Source organism: Macrotis lagotis, chromosome 2 (assembly GCF_037893015.1).
Source record: "Macrotis lagotis isolate mMagLag1 chromosome 2, bilby.v1.9.chrom.fasta, whole genome shotgun sequence".
Lineage (NCBI taxonomy): Eukaryota > Metazoa > Chordata > Mammalia > Peramelemorphia > Peramelidae > Macrotis > Macrotis lagotis.
Window position 1 is genome coordinate 34,533,817 of NC_133659.1, and position 15,329 is coordinate 34,549,145.

At 56.9% G+C, this 15,329-nt stretch overlaps 2 protein-coding genes across 3 annotated transcripts; one reads left to right on the forward strand and one right to left on the reverse strand.

Moving 5' to 3' along the window:
• Nucleotides 1–3,768: 3,768 nt before the first annotated feature.
• Nucleotides 3,769–8,367, forward strand: ELOVL1 (ELOVL fatty acid elongase 1). Of its 2 annotated transcripts, none has more exons than XM_074221646.1 (8): nucleotides 3,769–3,968; nucleotides 6,184–6,246; nucleotides 6,398–6,588; nucleotides 6,810–6,890; nucleotides 6,975–7,031; nucleotides 7,114–7,219; nucleotides 7,319–7,455; nucleotides 7,605–8,367. In XM_074221646.1, exons 2-8 carry the CDS (start codon nucleotides 6,201–6,203, stop codon nucleotides 7,815–7,817), a joined length of 831 nt encoding a protein of 276 aa, XP_074077747.1. In that variant the 5' UTR covers nucleotides 3,769–3,968; nucleotides 6,184–6,200; the 3' UTR covers nucleotides 7,818–8,367. The 2 variants fall into 2 exon arrangements, with proteins under 2 accessions (XP_074077747.1, XP_074077748.1); XM_074221647.1 differs by lacking the exon at nucleotides 3,769–3,968 and adding an exon at nucleotides 5,400–5,635.
• A 165-nt stretch (nucleotides 8,368–8,532) lies between these two features.
• On the reverse strand, nucleotides 8,533–12,779 carry CDC20 (cell division cycle 20). Its single transcript, XM_074221645.1, has 8 exons — nucleotides 12,584–12,779; nucleotides 10,634–10,824; nucleotides 10,368–10,513; nucleotides 10,006–10,234; nucleotides 9,725–9,921; nucleotides 9,544–9,638; nucleotides 9,114–9,342; nucleotides 8,533–9,025 (listed from the first exon to the last, which is right to left on the reverse strand). The coding sequence occupies exons 1-8, from the start codon at nucleotides 12,688–12,690 to the stop codon at nucleotides 8,603–8,605; spliced, it is 1,617 nt and encodes a 538-aa protein (XP_074077746.1). The 5' UTR covers nucleotides 12,691–12,779; the 3' UTR covers nucleotides 8,533–8,602.
• Between the last annotated feature and the right edge of the window lie 2,550 nt (nucleotides 12,780–15,329).

Sequence of the window (15,329 nt, forward strand, 5' to 3'; positions counted from 1 at the left end):
ACAAAAGTTATCTCAAAGGAACTGGCCTGACTTGTAGAAGGAGCACATTGGGAAAATGATCAATGAATTACAGTCTACAATTAAAAAGGGGGAAGGTTAATTTAGTTCTAGTAAATCTTCCATTCCATTAAATTGTGTTCACTCATTTGGTTCTGACAGATCAGTTAACTATCTGGAAAAGGACAAAACCATAATCCTCCTCCCCTAATTAAAAAACAAAAACCAGTTCTGTTAAAAACAATTGATGTTACATGTCAATCAACAGGCATTGTGTTAGGGGTGAGGGATTCAAAAAAAGGCAAAAGATAGTATATGCTCTCAACTTTGCATTTTCCATTTGATCATTTCTTCCTCTTTTATTTTTGCAAAGCAATAATGGGATTAAGTGACTTGACCAAGGTCACACAGTAATAAGTATCAAGTGTCTGAGGCAGATTTGAAGGAGGACTGGTGCTCTAGTCACTCTGCCACATAGCTGCCCTTTGGCAACTTAATGGGAAGGAATGAACCAATCTTGATCATTGAATTTGACCTCAGCTTTTAGTCTTTAGTTATCCTCTAGTGGTACTTTCATTTGACATAATTGTAGTTACTGCTTCTGTTGTTCTTCTGATTTTTTTTCTTTCCTCTGCATCAGTTCATATAACTCTTGTGTTTCTCAGAATTCTTCATATTCATCATTACTTAAGAGTGAAGTAATATTCCGTTACATATTTCATAATCCTTCAGCTGCTCCCAGTCATTGGGCACACAGTTTGCTCTAGTTTTTTTGTTATTACAAACAGGGTTGCTATATCTATTTTGCATAGGTGGCATCTTCTTACTATGATTGACTTAGGGTATAAACTCAGGAGTGGGATTGCAATATAAAAGGATATAAACAGGTTTGGTAACTTTTCTCACATATCTGTAAATTGTTTTCTAGAATGGCTGAACCAATTCACAGAGTATGTTGATACCATTTATGTGATATCAACATATTGGAGGTTTGCAAAGTGCTTTTACAAATATTATCATTTGGTCCCTGTATCAATCTTGTGAGTATGTGCTATTATTATCCAAACTTTACAAAGGGGGATACTGAGGCAGAGATTATCTAATTTACTCAGAACTGAGTAGCTAGTTAATGTCTGAGGAAGGATTTGAACTCAGGTGTTGCTGCCTTCAGGTCCAGCATTCTGAAGTTAGTGTGCCTGTCTTCCTCAAGCCTCACCAACATTATTTCCACTCCTTCCCATCTTTGACAATTTGATGGTTGTGAGGTGAATCCTCAAAGTTGTTTTTAACTTGCATTTACCTTATTTGTGATTTGGAGTATTTTTTTTTCATATGGTTGTTGGTAGTTGGAATTCCTTCTTTTGAAAACTGTTCATATGATTTAACCCCTCTTCTGTTGTCTTGAATTCTAGTCTCTTTGATTTGAGTCAATTCCTAATAAACTTTGAATAGCAAAGATATCCAAAATATAGCAAAGACATATTCTGAAAACATTTCTTCCCCTCCTCTCCTTTATAAAAATTATCCTATGGGCATTGATTTTGTTTGTGCCAATATAAATTCCTCTTCTTTCTCCCTTGTCAGCTTTAATGAAAGATAGGACTTTCTGTTGTCCTCTAGATTGTTGTTGCTTTTTTTTAATGAGGTGACCTTTGACATTCACTCCCATTATCCATTTGTTAGACCTGAGACAGTAATACCTGGCAGATAGAGAGCTACCCTCAGAATAGGAAGACCTGCATTCAAGCCTCACTTGGCTGTGTGACCCTGAACAGGCTCCAGGCAAGTCTTTGAGATTACAAATCGAAGAATAGATACCTTTCTACAAGGGCAGAGGGCGTTTCCTCTTTAGAAATTCACTAAATCCTAAGGCTAGACCAAAATTCATTTGAAACTTCTTGTGGTGTGTGTTGCAGTTAATATGTTGGTATAAGCCTACTTTCTGCAAACTGCTTTCTAGTAGTTCTTGTAAAATAAAGAATCCTCTCCCAGAAGTTTGTATCTTAAGTGTTAAAAACAGGAGGGTTTTGAATGTCCTTTGTTCTTTTGTGCACTTGATAAGATCTGTTTCTTAGATCTTACTATCTAAGATCTTAGTTTCTTAGTATCTAAGATCTAAGTATCTTTGAAACTGAATTTTGGGGTCTAGAGGATTGCTCTTTCAAAGTCTGAATTGGCTACTTATTAGCTAGCTGACTCTGGGCAAGTCCCTTCATCTGTTCAGGCCTCAATTTTCTCATGTAGAATGATCACAATAACCCCTACCTCACGGTTTGTGGTTGTGAGGATAAAATGAAAGAACATAGATAAAATGCCATAGAAATGGTCACTCTTTTTTTCTTCTTTTTTTAGGTTTTTGCAAGGTAAATGGGGTTAAGTGGCCACACAGCTAAGTAATGATTAAGTGTCTGAGACCGGATTTGAACCCAGGTACTCCTGACTCCAGGGCCGGTGCTTTATCCACTGTGCCACCTAGCCGCCCCCATAAATGGTCATTCTTAACAAAACCCAGCAGTCCTATAAAAACTGGATTGGTAAGATGTGGCTGTGACAAGAAAATAATTCATGTAAAAAAAAAATCAGCCAAGGGACACAACACGTAATAGTGGCTTGTTTGAAGTCTTGTGGTTTGTGTTACTGAGATTGTAACTTAAGACTAATGTGCAGAGTGGCTGCCCATCTGCTTTGGTAGAGGGAGTTTCCACACGGGGAGTGGGAATTACAGGCCTTCACCACAAGGAAGGAAAAATCTACGGATTTTGGTTGACGGCAGGTTAAATATGGCAGCAGCCAAGAGATCAAGGGAGGCCGGTCCTTCCTCTGGGTGCCTGTAAAAGCTCATGCTCCTAGCCTGGGTGCCAATGGCCTCCCCCAAACTGGGCTCTGCTCAGATCACAGCTGCAGCACAGGTTCCGAAGGGGGCCCCTTATTTTGGAAGGGATTCTGACTAGGGAAGAAGTTGACTGGGATGTTGGAAATCCTCGGTTTTGAGAGAAGGGAACTCAAGTTCCTGAGCTCAAGTGCCAAAGACATCCGTGCCCCAACAGCAAGTGGTTCTTAGTCGGTTTGAAAACCTCCAAGGACAGGGAGCTCATCCCCTCAGGGGGCAGCTCCCTGGCACGGCACGGCTCCGGATGTTGGGAAGTTCTTAATAACCCAACTCTGACACTTCTCCGGTGGCTCCTGGCTCTGTCCTGCGGGATCCACAGGGCAGCTCAGGTCCCTCCTCCATGCCCAAGGTCTTGGGGGGCTGGAGGCGGGCTCAGAATCAGGGGTAGCTCGTTGCCTCCCCGGTGTTCCCCTCGGAGGGCTCTGCAGCATCCCGGCCCTGGGCCCAGCAGAAGGCCGGGTGATGCCCACAGCTTCCAGGGAGGGTCATCTGGGACCTGCCTTAGCCTGGGCCAGGTTGAGGGGGCCGGCAGGCCGCAGCACGGCCTCAGAATGGGAAGGGGCCTTGGGGGCCATGGGGGGCGAGGCCCTCGGAGCTCAGGGGAAGAGGGGGGCCGGACCTGGGGTCTTGGGGCGCAGTAGGCAGAGTCGGCGGGGGGGGGGCTGGGTAAAAGCTTCCGGGCGGGTCCGGAGCGGACCCCGCCGCCTCCCAGGCCCCGCCCCCGGGGCCGGACCGGGCCGGGCCGGGCCGAGCCGAGGCCCGCCCCACCCCCCGGCCCTCCCGGCCCTCCCGGCCCTCCCAGGCCTCCAGGCCCCGGCCGGCCCAATCAGCGGCGCCCCCGCCCCTCGGGCCCGGCCCCGGCGCCCTCCCCCTGGGGTGACAGAAAGTCGGCGGCAGCTCCGGGAGCAGGAGGAGGCGGAGGAGGAAGTGGCGGCCGGGCTGGCCCTGGGACGGACGGACCGACGGCCGGACGGACGGACGCCCTGAGCCACCCAGCCACCCACCGCCCCGGGCCGCCCCCTCCCCCCGCCGGCCGCTCCGCCCCCGCCCCGCAGAGCTGTGCGCGCGCTCGCTGGGCCCGGTGAGTTCCTGGGCCCGGGCGGGGCCGGCGGGGCTCGGGCCCGGGCGCGGGGGCCGGCGCGGCCGGGAGGCGGGGCTCCGCCCAGCTGCCCCTCGCCCCCTCCCCGGCGCGCCCGGCTCGGAGGGGGGAGGAGGGGGCGGGGGGCTGCCCGGGGCCAGCTCAGGTGGGGAGGAGCACGTGCGCGCGTGGCCCTGCCCGTGCCTGGCAGTGCCCGCGCGGGCCGGGCCGGGGCCGCGCCGCGGGCATGTGCGCGCAGCCCGGGAGCCGCCCCGGGGCCGCCGGGGCCAGCCCTGGGCCGGCATGCTGGGCCTCGCGGGGCCCGCCTCCCTCCTCGCTGGGGCCCGGCCCGGCCGGCCCGCAGCCCCCCGACGGGCCGTCAGCTGTGCCCACGAGCCTGGCGGAGCACCTGCGGCCGGGAGGGGCGGGCAGTGGGGGCGCGGGTGGGGCCTGCCCGGCTTCCTGCCTGCCCTCCTGCCCTCCCTCCTTCCTTCCTGCCTCCATTCGTTAAGGATCTTAAGCATGCCCCGTGCCCCGAGCCTGCACTGCGGGCAGAGGCCACAAAGATAAAAATGCAAGCCCCCCACGACCAGAATATACAGACTGCTGGGTGGCTGTGGGGGCGCGGTGGGAGGAGGGCGGCCCCGGCGCGGGGGGGGGGGGTCTGGGATCCAGGCCGGCCCTGAGCCGAGCTTTGAAGCCCCTGAAACCCGGCCTGGGGTGGAAGAGAGAGGCGGGCCAGGCAGAGGCGGAGGGGTGTGGGGCCAGGCACGGGCTGGCCCGAGGATGCCCCAGGCCTCTTGCCTAAGCACTGAAAGGTCCTGAAGAAGAGAGCCGGGCCACGGATGCTCCAGGGAGGCCTCGCTTCCGAGGCAATAGGGAGCCAGTGCACGCAGAGCGCCCGGGGTGGGGGTGGCGGCCACGGCCCTGGCTCCTTTTCCCTAGCTTATCTGCGGCCCACACTCCTGGCTCTCCGGCCCACTCGGGGCTCAGTTTGTCTTTGTTCTGCTGCATCTGGGCCTGGCTAGTGGCCAATCAGGGAATTCCGGAGGGCCCAGGGTGGCCGCCCCTCCTCTGACATTCCTGCCTACTGGTTGGGACCCCTCCCTCCAGGAAGGGGTGATTGGGAGATGGCGGCTGCCTTCCCCCTTACATGCCAGGGACTCCTGCCACCCACTCAGAAGAGGGAGCTGCTCGGGGTTGGGGCTGGCCAGGCCCCCGGAAGGGACCGCTCCTGGGGGCCCATTGAGGAGGGGCTTGTGCTCCCCACTTTAACCGGTTCCCCCTGCTGCGTGTGGGCTCGGTCCAAGGCTGGGGCCCGGCCTGGGGGCTCCCCTCGTCTGCCTCAAGTCCCAGCCCTTCCGGCCTGCCAGGCCCCCTGGAGGTGAGAGCCTGTCTGGCCAGTTGGGAATGTGGATGGGGAGGGGTCCGGGACCGGGACTACTACTACCGGGACCGGGGCAGTGAGTCCTTTCCCAATCGGGGCCGGCTCGGGCCCCGCCCACCTGCTCCCCTTGCACCGCTCCCACTGGCGGCTGACCTGTGGCCCGGATCCTCCTCGGACCCGCCCTGCGAGGGTGGAGGGCGGGGCCGCTGGCCGATCTAGTCAGACAGGTGCAGCTGCTGGGCCGCCTGCACTTCAGAACAGGCCGGGGAGAGCCAGGAGCTGGGTGAGCGCGGCCGGGAGCTGGGAGAGAAGACGAAGGGTGCCGGGGCTGGCGCCGGTGCCCGGCTGCCCGCCCAGCCCTGGGAGGGCAGAGGAGGCCGGGTGAAGGAAGGAGGCTTGGGGCCGGGAGCAAGCGGGGAGAGGGAGAGGTGGGGAGCAGAGCATCTGGAACCACGGAGAGGCATCCTGGGCTTGTGAAAGGGCAAAAGCAACACCCCGAACACCCCGACCCTGGCAGGCAAGGGAGTGCTCTGAGGAGGAGGAGGAGGAGGAGGAGGATCCCAGGGGCCCCCTGGCTTCTCGACCCTGATTGGGCTTTCCTCCCCTCTCCGGCCAGCCTCGAATCTGTCCCTGCTCTCCTTTCCTCTCCACTCCCCCTTGCTTCTCTATCTCTGCTTCTTTTCCCATGCCTTTTGCTGTCCCCACTCCTTTTGAACTTAGTTACCCAGAGGATCCGGGTATCCCTGGGCAGCTTGTTCACAGCCTTCCACATTTAGGCCAGTGGGATGTCTATGGACCCCATCTGACCCTCCTCTTTCCCCCACTTCCCAGAAGCTCAGCCAGCCAGGATGGAGTTCTTAATGAACATGTACCAGGAGGTGATGAAGAGAGCAGGTGAGACTTGAGTCCTTCTGACTTCTTCCCTCCTCAGCCCTCCAAGCTTCCCCGAGTCTTGAGCCTGTGCTTGTATCCCCCACAGGTCCCTGTCACTGACCTCTCCCAACCTCCCCCTCCCCCAAATCCCTAAAACTGTTTGTGTCTCCAGATCCCCGGCTCCAGGGCTATCCTTTAATGGACACTCCGCTGCTCATGACCTCCATCCTTGTCGGTTATGTCTACTTTGTGCTGTCCTTGGGGCCCCGGCTGATGGCCAATCGGAAACCATTCCAGCTTCGAGGCTTCATGGTTATATACAACTTCTCCCTGGTGGCTCTCTCCCTCTACATAGTCTATGAGGTGAGGTGAAGGGTCCAGTGCTGGAGGGGCTCCATGGGAAGTTGGCTCAGCACAGTTTACCCTGCTGCCCTTCTCCTTGTCCCCTGCCCACAATGGACTGGATGTAGAGGGGTGTCTCCAGTTTGAAAGGCAGGCAAATAGGGGTGGGTGGAGCAGAGCCCTCTGAGGGCCTTGGGTCTGAGGAGGGAAAACGGCCCCTGATCTCTTCCCTCCACCCCCAGTTCCTGATGTCTGGCTGGCTGAGCACCTACACATGGCGTTGTGACCCCGTGGACTATTCCCAGAACCCTGAGGCCCTTCGGGTGAGTTGAACTCTGGGTTGGGGTGGAGTTGGGATGCCTTGAAGTGGGGGCCTCACTGGGGACCTCCTTCCTTCCACCTTGCAGATGGTTCGCGTGGCTTGGCTCTTTCTCTTTTCAAAGTTCATCGAGTTGATGGACACGGTGAGTGTTTATGGCTTGGGGGGGCAAGGTAAGGTTGGGGAAAGCCAGGTTTCAGCCCTGACCACTACTCCTTCCCCTACAGGTAATCTTTATTCTTCGAAAGAAGGACGGTCAGGTGACTTTCTTGCATGTCTTCCATCACTCTGTGCTGCCCTGGAGCTGGTGGTGGGGCATTAGGGTGGCCCCAGGTGAGGAGGGGACAGGCTAGTGGTGGGCTTGGAGAGGCTGCTGGCTCACTTAAGAGCCAACATTGCATTGACCCAATTGGTCTGCTTTCTGCTTTCCAGGAGGAATGGGTTCCTTCCATGCCATGGTGAACTCCTCCGTCCATGTGGTCATGTACCTTTACTATGGGCTGTCTGCTCTAGGCCCTGCGGCTCAGCCCTATCTCTGGTGGAAGAAACACATGACAGCCATCCAGCTGGTGAGAACCTGCCCCCTTCTCCAGCCTCCTCCATTTCCCATTCCTCCTCTCTTCCTTTCCTTCCATCTCTGGGCAGCCCAAGCCTGGCTCTTGCCATGGCCATTGGCCTCCCCTCTCCTTGATCCTGAGTCCAGTCCTCTCTTCTCCAGATCCAGTTTGTGCTGGTCTCGTTGCACATCTCTCAGTATTACTTCCTGCCTAGCTGTGACTACCAGTACCCTGTGATCATCCACCTCATCTGGATGTATGGCACCATCTTCTTTGTGCTGTTCTCCAACTTTTGGTATCAATCCTACACAAAAGGCAAACGGCTGCCAAGGGCTGCCCAGCAGAATGGGATGCCCAAAGTCAAGGCGAACTGAGCCAGGCTGGTCTCACCCTGGCCCTCGCCCACCACCTAAGTGCCTCAGGGCTGCACTGAGGGCAGCCATACCTTTGGGCAGGGGGGGTCTGTGGATCATGTCTCAGTCTCTGCTGCTGGGTCACAGGACCTGGCTAGAGCAGGGGGACAGACCCGGACTCTTCCCTTCTTTCTATGAGCTGGCACACAGGGACCACAACCACCCTCCCTCCCTGTACCTTACCCTTAACCACAGGGGCTCCCTTGCCCTCTGCCACAGCACAGCCCTGGGGGTGGGGGTGCAGCTTGAGCTGGACATGCCCCCTTCCCCCCCACCCTGGGCCAGCCTGTCTGGGGAACGGGAATACTCAGGGCTGGCCCCAACCACAGGCCTGCGGCCTTTTAACTTTTCTCACACTGAAGAGGTCAGCAATAATCCTCCCCTGGTCACCGGGGACTTGGTTCTCACCCCATATCTGCCCTGCTGCTGGAGGGGCACGGGGCAGGGAGAACGTGGCCCACAGAGGCTGCTCACTCACACGTTGTCTTAATTAAAGTGACAGGAAACATCAGTGGCTTAGAGGTGTGATGTGTCCTGGGGCGTTTATGTTTAGGGGGAGAGTTGTGGCTCAGCAGCTGAGGAGGGTCTCTGAAAGCTTGGGGATTGCTCCAAATGAAAATCTTTCTGAGCCCTCTAAGGGGATACCCATCATGGATTTGAGGGAGGACAGATGGAGGCAGGGGGACAGATGTCTTTATTAGAAAAATAAAACCCGGAGGGGGCAGGGGAGAGAGCTGGGGCCAGCCTCAGCGGATGCCCTGGTGGATGAGACTGCTCTTGGCTGCGCTTGCCTTCTCCCGTTCCCGCCTCTGTGCAGGGTCTAGCTCGAAGCAGCGCCACAGGCGCAGGGTCTCATCCGCAGCAGCAGAGGCCACAGTGCATCCATCGGGGCTCATGGTCAGGCTTAGGACTCGGGCTGTGTGACCTTTGAGCTCGGCCACCTTGGCCATGCTTGGGTACTTCCAGATGACCAGCTGGTTCTGGGCAAAGCCATGGCCAGAGATGAGTTCTTTGTAGTGTGGGGACCAGAGGATGGCACACACCTGAGACTGGGCATCCACGGCGCTGAGACATGCTCCCGAGCAGACGTTCCAGATCCGAATGTGCCGGTCGCTGGTGCCGCCTCCGGTGGCCAACACATTGGACTGCCATGGACACCAGGCCACAGCCTAGAGGGGAGGAGGGGAAATAAGGGTGAGGAGAGTGCCAACCCCTTACAGTTGAGGTGTCTCCACCACAGTCTTCCTGGCCTCTCACCTTGACTGCGCCCACATGCTGAGTGAAGGTCTGCAGGGGCCCCCAGCCCCCATCAGTCGGAGCGCTGGGCCACACGTTCACTAAGTTGTCATTGCCACCACTGGCCAGGTAGCGGCCATCAGGGGCCCAGCGTAGGCCGCACACTTCCTGGCTGTGTCCATTCAGTGTGGCAACGTGGTGGTCAGCCACTCGAACGTCATGGTGATGGACATGGCCAGACCGAGACCCGCTGGGAGGAGGAGACAGCTAAGGTTAAGACCCATCACTGCCCTGGTGGATAAGTCCCCTATAAGTCCAAACAACCCTCCCCCAGCAGGACCATGGCGAGATGCTTGAACATGGGAGAGAAAGAGATGGAAAGAGGAAGATGTAGAGAAAAAGAGAGAGCTGGGTGGGTGGGTATTCCCAGGGACAAGGGCCCTGCTCAGACCTGGAGAGTATGTAGCTGTTCCAGGCCAGGGCACCCACACGTGCTGAATGGCTGCTCATGTTCCGAAGCCGTTTTTGCTGATGGACATCCCACAGCTGGGGAGGGAGGGAAGGAAGGTTAGGGCATCAGATGTACCTCCTTGCTCTGGGCTGCCCTCAGGGCCCCTTGCTCCAGCCCTCACCTGAACCTCTGCACTACTCGTGCCCACAGCCAGGTAGTTCCCCTCCTTAATCCAAGCCACAGATGACACGTAGTCCCCCGGCCGTTCCATCTGCAGGAGCTGAAGGATCTCCCCTGAGCCCGCACTCCACAGGTACACAGATGTGTCCAGAGCCACCGCCAGCATGTTGGTACAGCTCCAGTCCATCAGGTTCAGGTCTGAGACAGAGAGCAGAGGATGGATGGATCCAGAGTCCCTGACCCCTCCTACCCCCACTCCCCCAGTTGTCTGTGACCACTCACAGTAGTCATTGCGGATCTCAGGGGCGTCGAGGATTCGGTCAGGAAGGGAGGGGATGTAGCGGCAAGTCTTCTTCCTGCTTGAGCCTGGGGTGGCCTTCTGACTGTACAGTACTCGAAGGCTGTTCTGATAGCCCTCAGGAGCATTTTGGGGCTTCCCACTGAGCCGCAGGATCTTGGCTTCTTCCACATCGAAACCATTGAGATTCAAGGACCAAGCTTTTTGCTGCTCCTGAAGAGGGAAGGTCTCCAGGTCAGGGATGGGTCAGCTTGGCTTTTCAAACAAGCAGGTGCCCCACCACCACCACCACCACCACCACCACACACACACACACACACACACACACACACACTTGCAGACGCACCTTCCTAGTGGGTGTATGGTTGGCAGGCTGATTCTCCTTGCTCAGCAGGAAGCTGGCCACCTCCATCTGGGAGGCGTTTCGATGGGGGATATAGCGATCTCCACCCGCCTTACTGGGGGTACTCTGTGTCTTAGACCCAGATTTGCCTGAGAAGACAGAGAGAGGCTGGGAGAGTTGACCTCTCCCATGATCCCTAGGTCATGCCAAAAATGTCATTTGCTACTTGTCCCCCTCCCAGGCCCAGCTTCCCTGCAGGCCTCACTCACCAGGAGTCCGGCCCGGCGTTCTCCCAGAACTGTGTGATCGGTTGGCTGTGCGCATTGGGGAAGGTGGGGGACCAGGGGTTTCTTTGGCTTTGCGCTGCCATCGAGCAGGAGGTGCATTGGCAATAGACGTGTCCAGCTGGAGCAGGGAGTGCAGGTCATTCTCAAACACAAACTGAGCCATGGTACCGGACCTGGGAACAGAGAGGCTCCTGAGGAGAGGCCGGGTGGAAGGCAGCCAGCTCTCCATGTGGAAGAATGGGAGAACCTGGACTAGGCGGGGACAAGCAGGGGACAGAAAGGGACAGAGCATGGGTAAGGGGAATCAAGGATGATGGTGCACTGCAGATACCTCAAAAAAAAAAGGCTAAAATTTATTAAGATTGACTTTAAATGAATAAATGTAAAGTCCTAGAATTGGGTTCAAAAAGTCATCAATACAGGAATAGGAAGCAAAGGGGCAGTAGAGCCATTGCTCTAAGGTACACCTGTGGATTTTTACCTTCTAAAAATGAAGATGGAGGATTTATCAACAGGAAGAGGCCTCAGAAGGCTTAGAACCTCTTCATCTGAGGTCCAAACTTGTTTTGAAAACTACTATTTCAATAGGATTGTTTCCTTTGTAAGGCTATCCATTGTAAACATTAAAAGCAAAACAAAGCAAAAACATTCAAAGACTTCTGTGGGTTTCACCAGAACAAAACAACTAGCTCCCTGCTTCCAGAACATAGTAATGAGCAGTATTTACAGAGCATCTGAGCGCCCAACCCCCGGGAGGCAGGGACTATCTTGCTGGAGGAGCCTGGAGCCCTGTGCTTGGAACAAGGAGACTCATCTTCTGAGTTCAAATTTGGTCTCTCACTCCCTAGCTGGGTGACCTTGGGCAAGTCGCCTCAGCTTCCTCCTCCACAAAAGGAGCGGGAAGGAAATGGCAAATACTCGGGTAGTTCTGCCAAGACAAACCCAAATAGGGTCAAGAGAACCGCCTGACTCAATTCTCCCTGAAGGAGCCCTTAAGGAAGAGGGCTGAGAGCTCGGGTCAAGGGCAGGTTCAAGTGCTTAATCTGCGCCTGGCCATAAAGGCAAATATGGAGCGGGGGCGGCGCTCAGGAGGCGGGTTGGTGCCAGGGCTGCCCGGCAGGAGAGGCGGGGCAACGGTCAGCGTGGGGCTCAGACAAAGGCTGGGAGGAGCCGCAGGGGGTCCCGGGGAGCAGAGGGGCGGGGTCCGGTGCGGGGGAGACCCGGCCCTCCCCCTCGGGCCGGGCCGGTCCAAGCCCGGGCAGGCGGGTCCAAGCCTGGACAGGCGGGTCCAAGCCTGGACAGGCGGGTCCAAGCCCGGACAGGGGGATCCAAGCCCGGACAGGCCGGTCCAAGCCCGGACAGGCGGGTCCAAGCCCGGACAGGGGGATCCAAGCCCGGACAGGCCGGTCCAAGCACGGACAGGCGGGTCCAAGCCCGGACAGGCCGGTCCAAGCCCGGACAGGCCGGTCCAAGCACGGACAGGCGGGTCCAAGCCCGGACAGGCCGGTCCAAGCCCGGACAGGCCGGTCCAAGCACGGACAGGCGGGTCCAAGCACGGACAGGCGGGTCCAAGCCCGGACAGGCCGGTCCAAGCCCGGACAGGCGGGTCCAAGCCCGGACAGGCGGGCCGGTGCGCTGGCCGGGGGCGCCGTCACTAGACCCCGGCCTCTGCCAGTCCCCCAGGGCCTGCGCGCAGTCCTGCCTCGGGGGCCTCCCCCTGCCCTCCCCGGGGGCCCGGCCCGGCCCGGCGGCGCCGCCGCTCCGCCTCCCCCCAGTTCGGGCCCCGGGCTCCCTCCCGCGGGGGTCTGGGCCCGGCGAGCCCTGCTCTGCCTCCGAGCCCGGGGCGGCGCGCAATCGGCACTTCAGCCACACTCGGCGCCCCACTTCGCTCCCCCGACCCCCTGCTCCCCGGCTGGGAGCTCCCCCCCGTACCTCGGCCCGGTCTCGCTTCGTGCTCCGCCGCCGCCGCTTCGTCCTCGGCCCGCGCAGGCCGGGGGCTTCCGGCCGCCGCCATTTGAAGACTCCCGCCGGGCTCCCATTGGCCGCTTCAAATCCAACGGCCTCAACCGCCGTCCTCCATTGGCTCCAGGACTCGGGGCGGGACTTCCTCCGAGACCCGCCTTCCTCGCGAGAGGCCAACCCCAGCCAGGCAGAAGGCATGGTGAAGAGGACGGAGAGGAGGAGCCTGACGAGGGACTAGAGCCAGTGAGGGCCTGGGAAGAGGTGAGGGCGGGATCTTTTCAGATACGGAACCAATGAGAAACAAAGGTTCAGGCTAAGGCGGGGGGATAAGGCGGGGTCACGTTGGGGATGGGGCCAATGAGGAGCCGCATCCGAGGCAGAGGCGGAGCACGGCGCTTGGGGGTGGGGCGGTGCCGCTAGGCGGCTCTCGGCAGCCGCGGGGCGTGGCCGGCGCTAGGGAGGCCGGAGCGGGCGAGGGGCGGTGCCAGGCTCCGGTTTAAGCCCCGGGCGCTGGGCGTGGGGTGCCGCGGCCACTGGTCTCCCTGCCGGGCCGCGGGGCTCGCTCCTCCCAGGCGTCCGGCCCGACTCGACCCCCGCCCCTCGGCCGGCCGGGCTTGGAGTTGGCCCGGGTCCGGCTGGAGGAGAGCCCCTCCTGGTGGGCACGCCTCAGGGGGCTTTGGGCAGTGAAAGCGCCCCCCAGGCCCAGGATCCCAGGCCTGCCTCTGCCCTTGCTGCCTGTGCGCAGCAGCCCCAGAGGCCTGGGGGGTCCCCCGGGGCTAGACCCGAGTGGAATCCTAGAAGCCTGGCCGGAGAGAGGCTGTGCCAGGCGCAGGGGCTGCCACCCAGGGAGAACACCCCTCCGCCTTGGACCTCCACACAAGGCAGAGGCGCTTCATGGCGGGGAGGGGAGTGTGGCAGAGTGAAGGTTTGGGGTTTTCAGGCAGGGATTTCAGAGCAGGAAACTGCCAGTCGCCAGATAGGCAGCTATTCCGAGGTTTGGAATCCTGGAGAGTCGCCTGGCACATTGAGAGGCTGGCATAAGTAATGGCTAAAAGAATGAAAAGCATTTCTGGAGCTCTGGGGTGGTACCGAGCACTCGGCTAAGCAGTGGGGATCCGACTATGAGCCCCTGCCCCCAACCAGCTCCAGCTCTAATCCTAATTGGGAAAACATGAGTGACGGAGCCCTTGATCCAGAAAGGACTTTGAGGGTGACCCGGTGGCAGTGGATTTGATTTTGGCTCCAGAACTGAAGGTCAAAGGGAAGTGATTGGTGAGGCTGTGGAGACCACAAGAGAGGAAGGTGGGAAATGGAAGCATGGGAGAGCTTTTCCTGCAATAATACCCTAGGAAGAGGGCAATAATTTGCCCAGGCTCCTACAGTTATCATCAGAGAAACCACTTGAACTTACTAGGTCTTCCTGAGACCAGCTTGGTTGGCTGCTAGCTTGGCCAGTTTTGAGGGGTGCGTGAGGAGACAACAGAAAAGCTGGGGGGGAGGGGTCATGCCCGAACTTGAAGGTAACTGGAGTCTGGACTTGGTTTTGTGGGTGATGGGGTTGAGGAGATGACTCCATAAGGTTTCTGAGTCAGGGTATGACATGATCCAGCCTGGGCTCAGAATTAATCTGTCAGCATCCACAGAATTATTATTTGGAGGAAGGAAGCTGGGGGCAAGGAGAATAATGAGGACCATTTTGCCAGACTGCTCCTGTCAGGATCCTGAGGCTGCTGGACTGAGTTAGTGAGCCTAGATCTTGGGAAGTGACCTATCACAAGTCAATCATAAGAAACTCTTCAACCATTCAAAAAAGGATTAAGTACCTTCTGTGCACAGGCACAGAAGAAGCAAGGAGCTTACATTCTAGGGGAGAGATAAGCAGAAGAATGTGATGGGAACAATTGGCTCATCTTGCCCAGTTAGCTTGCTTCTCTCTTCAAAGATCTTGAAATCATTCTGGAGGGTAACATGGTCACTGTTTCAGATGCTAGCCCAGCTCCAGACATCCACCTAAGGAGATGAGCCCCTGAATCAATGCTTTATCCTGAGAGATAGGTCATAGCTAAGAAGGTTCTTTTGTTAGCAGCTGGATGGATTTACAAGGGTTTAATTTCATGCTCTTTTTGGATTTAAACTAGCAGGGAACTGGTCAGAGTGAAGCTGGAGCACCAAGAAGGAGGTAGGCAAGCCCTACTCTTTGGGGGAGGACATTTGGACCAGGATCTAAAGGAAACCAGGGATTTTGAAAGATGGTGGTGAGGGAGAATATTCCAGGGAAGTGGTGAGGAGGGGATAATCAGTACAAAGACCTTCTGGGGAAGGAATCGTCACTCAGCCTTGTGGAGAACATGTCAAAGGAAGATTGGACAGGACTTTGTAACTGACTCACTAGAGGATGATGTTTGTCCTTTGTTCTCAAAAAGGACCATGACATCAGGGAGGTATTGCCATGATAAGCAGGTGAATGGAATTTGAGTAAGGGGGTATTGTGCTAAGTCATCAGCCTTTCTCCTCCGGAGCCACCTAGTTCCAGTGGCCAGATATGGTTCAAGACCACTGAAGATAGCCCTGGGTACAGCCGGAGACCTTGACCTTTATAAGCTGGGGTCTTTACAGATCTCTGTTGGAGTGAGGCAATGCCCATTCACTGATTAAGGTGGATGAGAGATGAGGCAGATAATGACCTTTTTAACCTAGTCTTCTTCCCACCAAAAAA

What these genes read in the sequence shown, in the direction of transcription:
- ELOVL1 (XM_074221646.1), top strand. Translation starts at nt 6,201, where the DNA reads ATGGAGTTCTTAATGAACATGTACCAGGAGGTGATGAAGAGAGCAG. An exon ending in TCATCGAGTTGATGGACACG is followed by an intron (nt 7,032 to 7,113) that starts GTGAGTGTTTAT and finishes CTTCCCCTACAG; the next exon opens with GTAATCTTTATTCTTCGAAA. An exon ending in GGGCATTAGGGTGGCCCCAG is followed by an intron (nt 7,220 to 7,318) that starts GTGAGGAGGGGA and finishes TCTGCTTTCCAG; the next exon opens with GAGGAATGGGTTCCTTCCAT.
- CDC20 (XM_074221645.1), bottom strand. Translation starts at nt 12,690, where the DNA reads ATGGGAGCCCGGCGGGAGTCTTCAAATGGCGGCGGCCGGAAGCCCCCG. An exon ending in CGAGTAGTGCAGAGGTTCAG is followed by an intron (nt 9,639 to 9,724) that starts GTGAGGGCTGGA and finishes CTCCCTCCCCAG; the next exon opens with CTGTGGGATGTCCATCAGCA. An exon ending in AACAGCTACATACTCTCCAG is followed by an intron (nt 9,343 to 9,543) that starts GTCTGAGCAGGG and finishes TCCTCCTCCCAG; the next exon opens with CGGGTCTCGGTCTGGCCATG.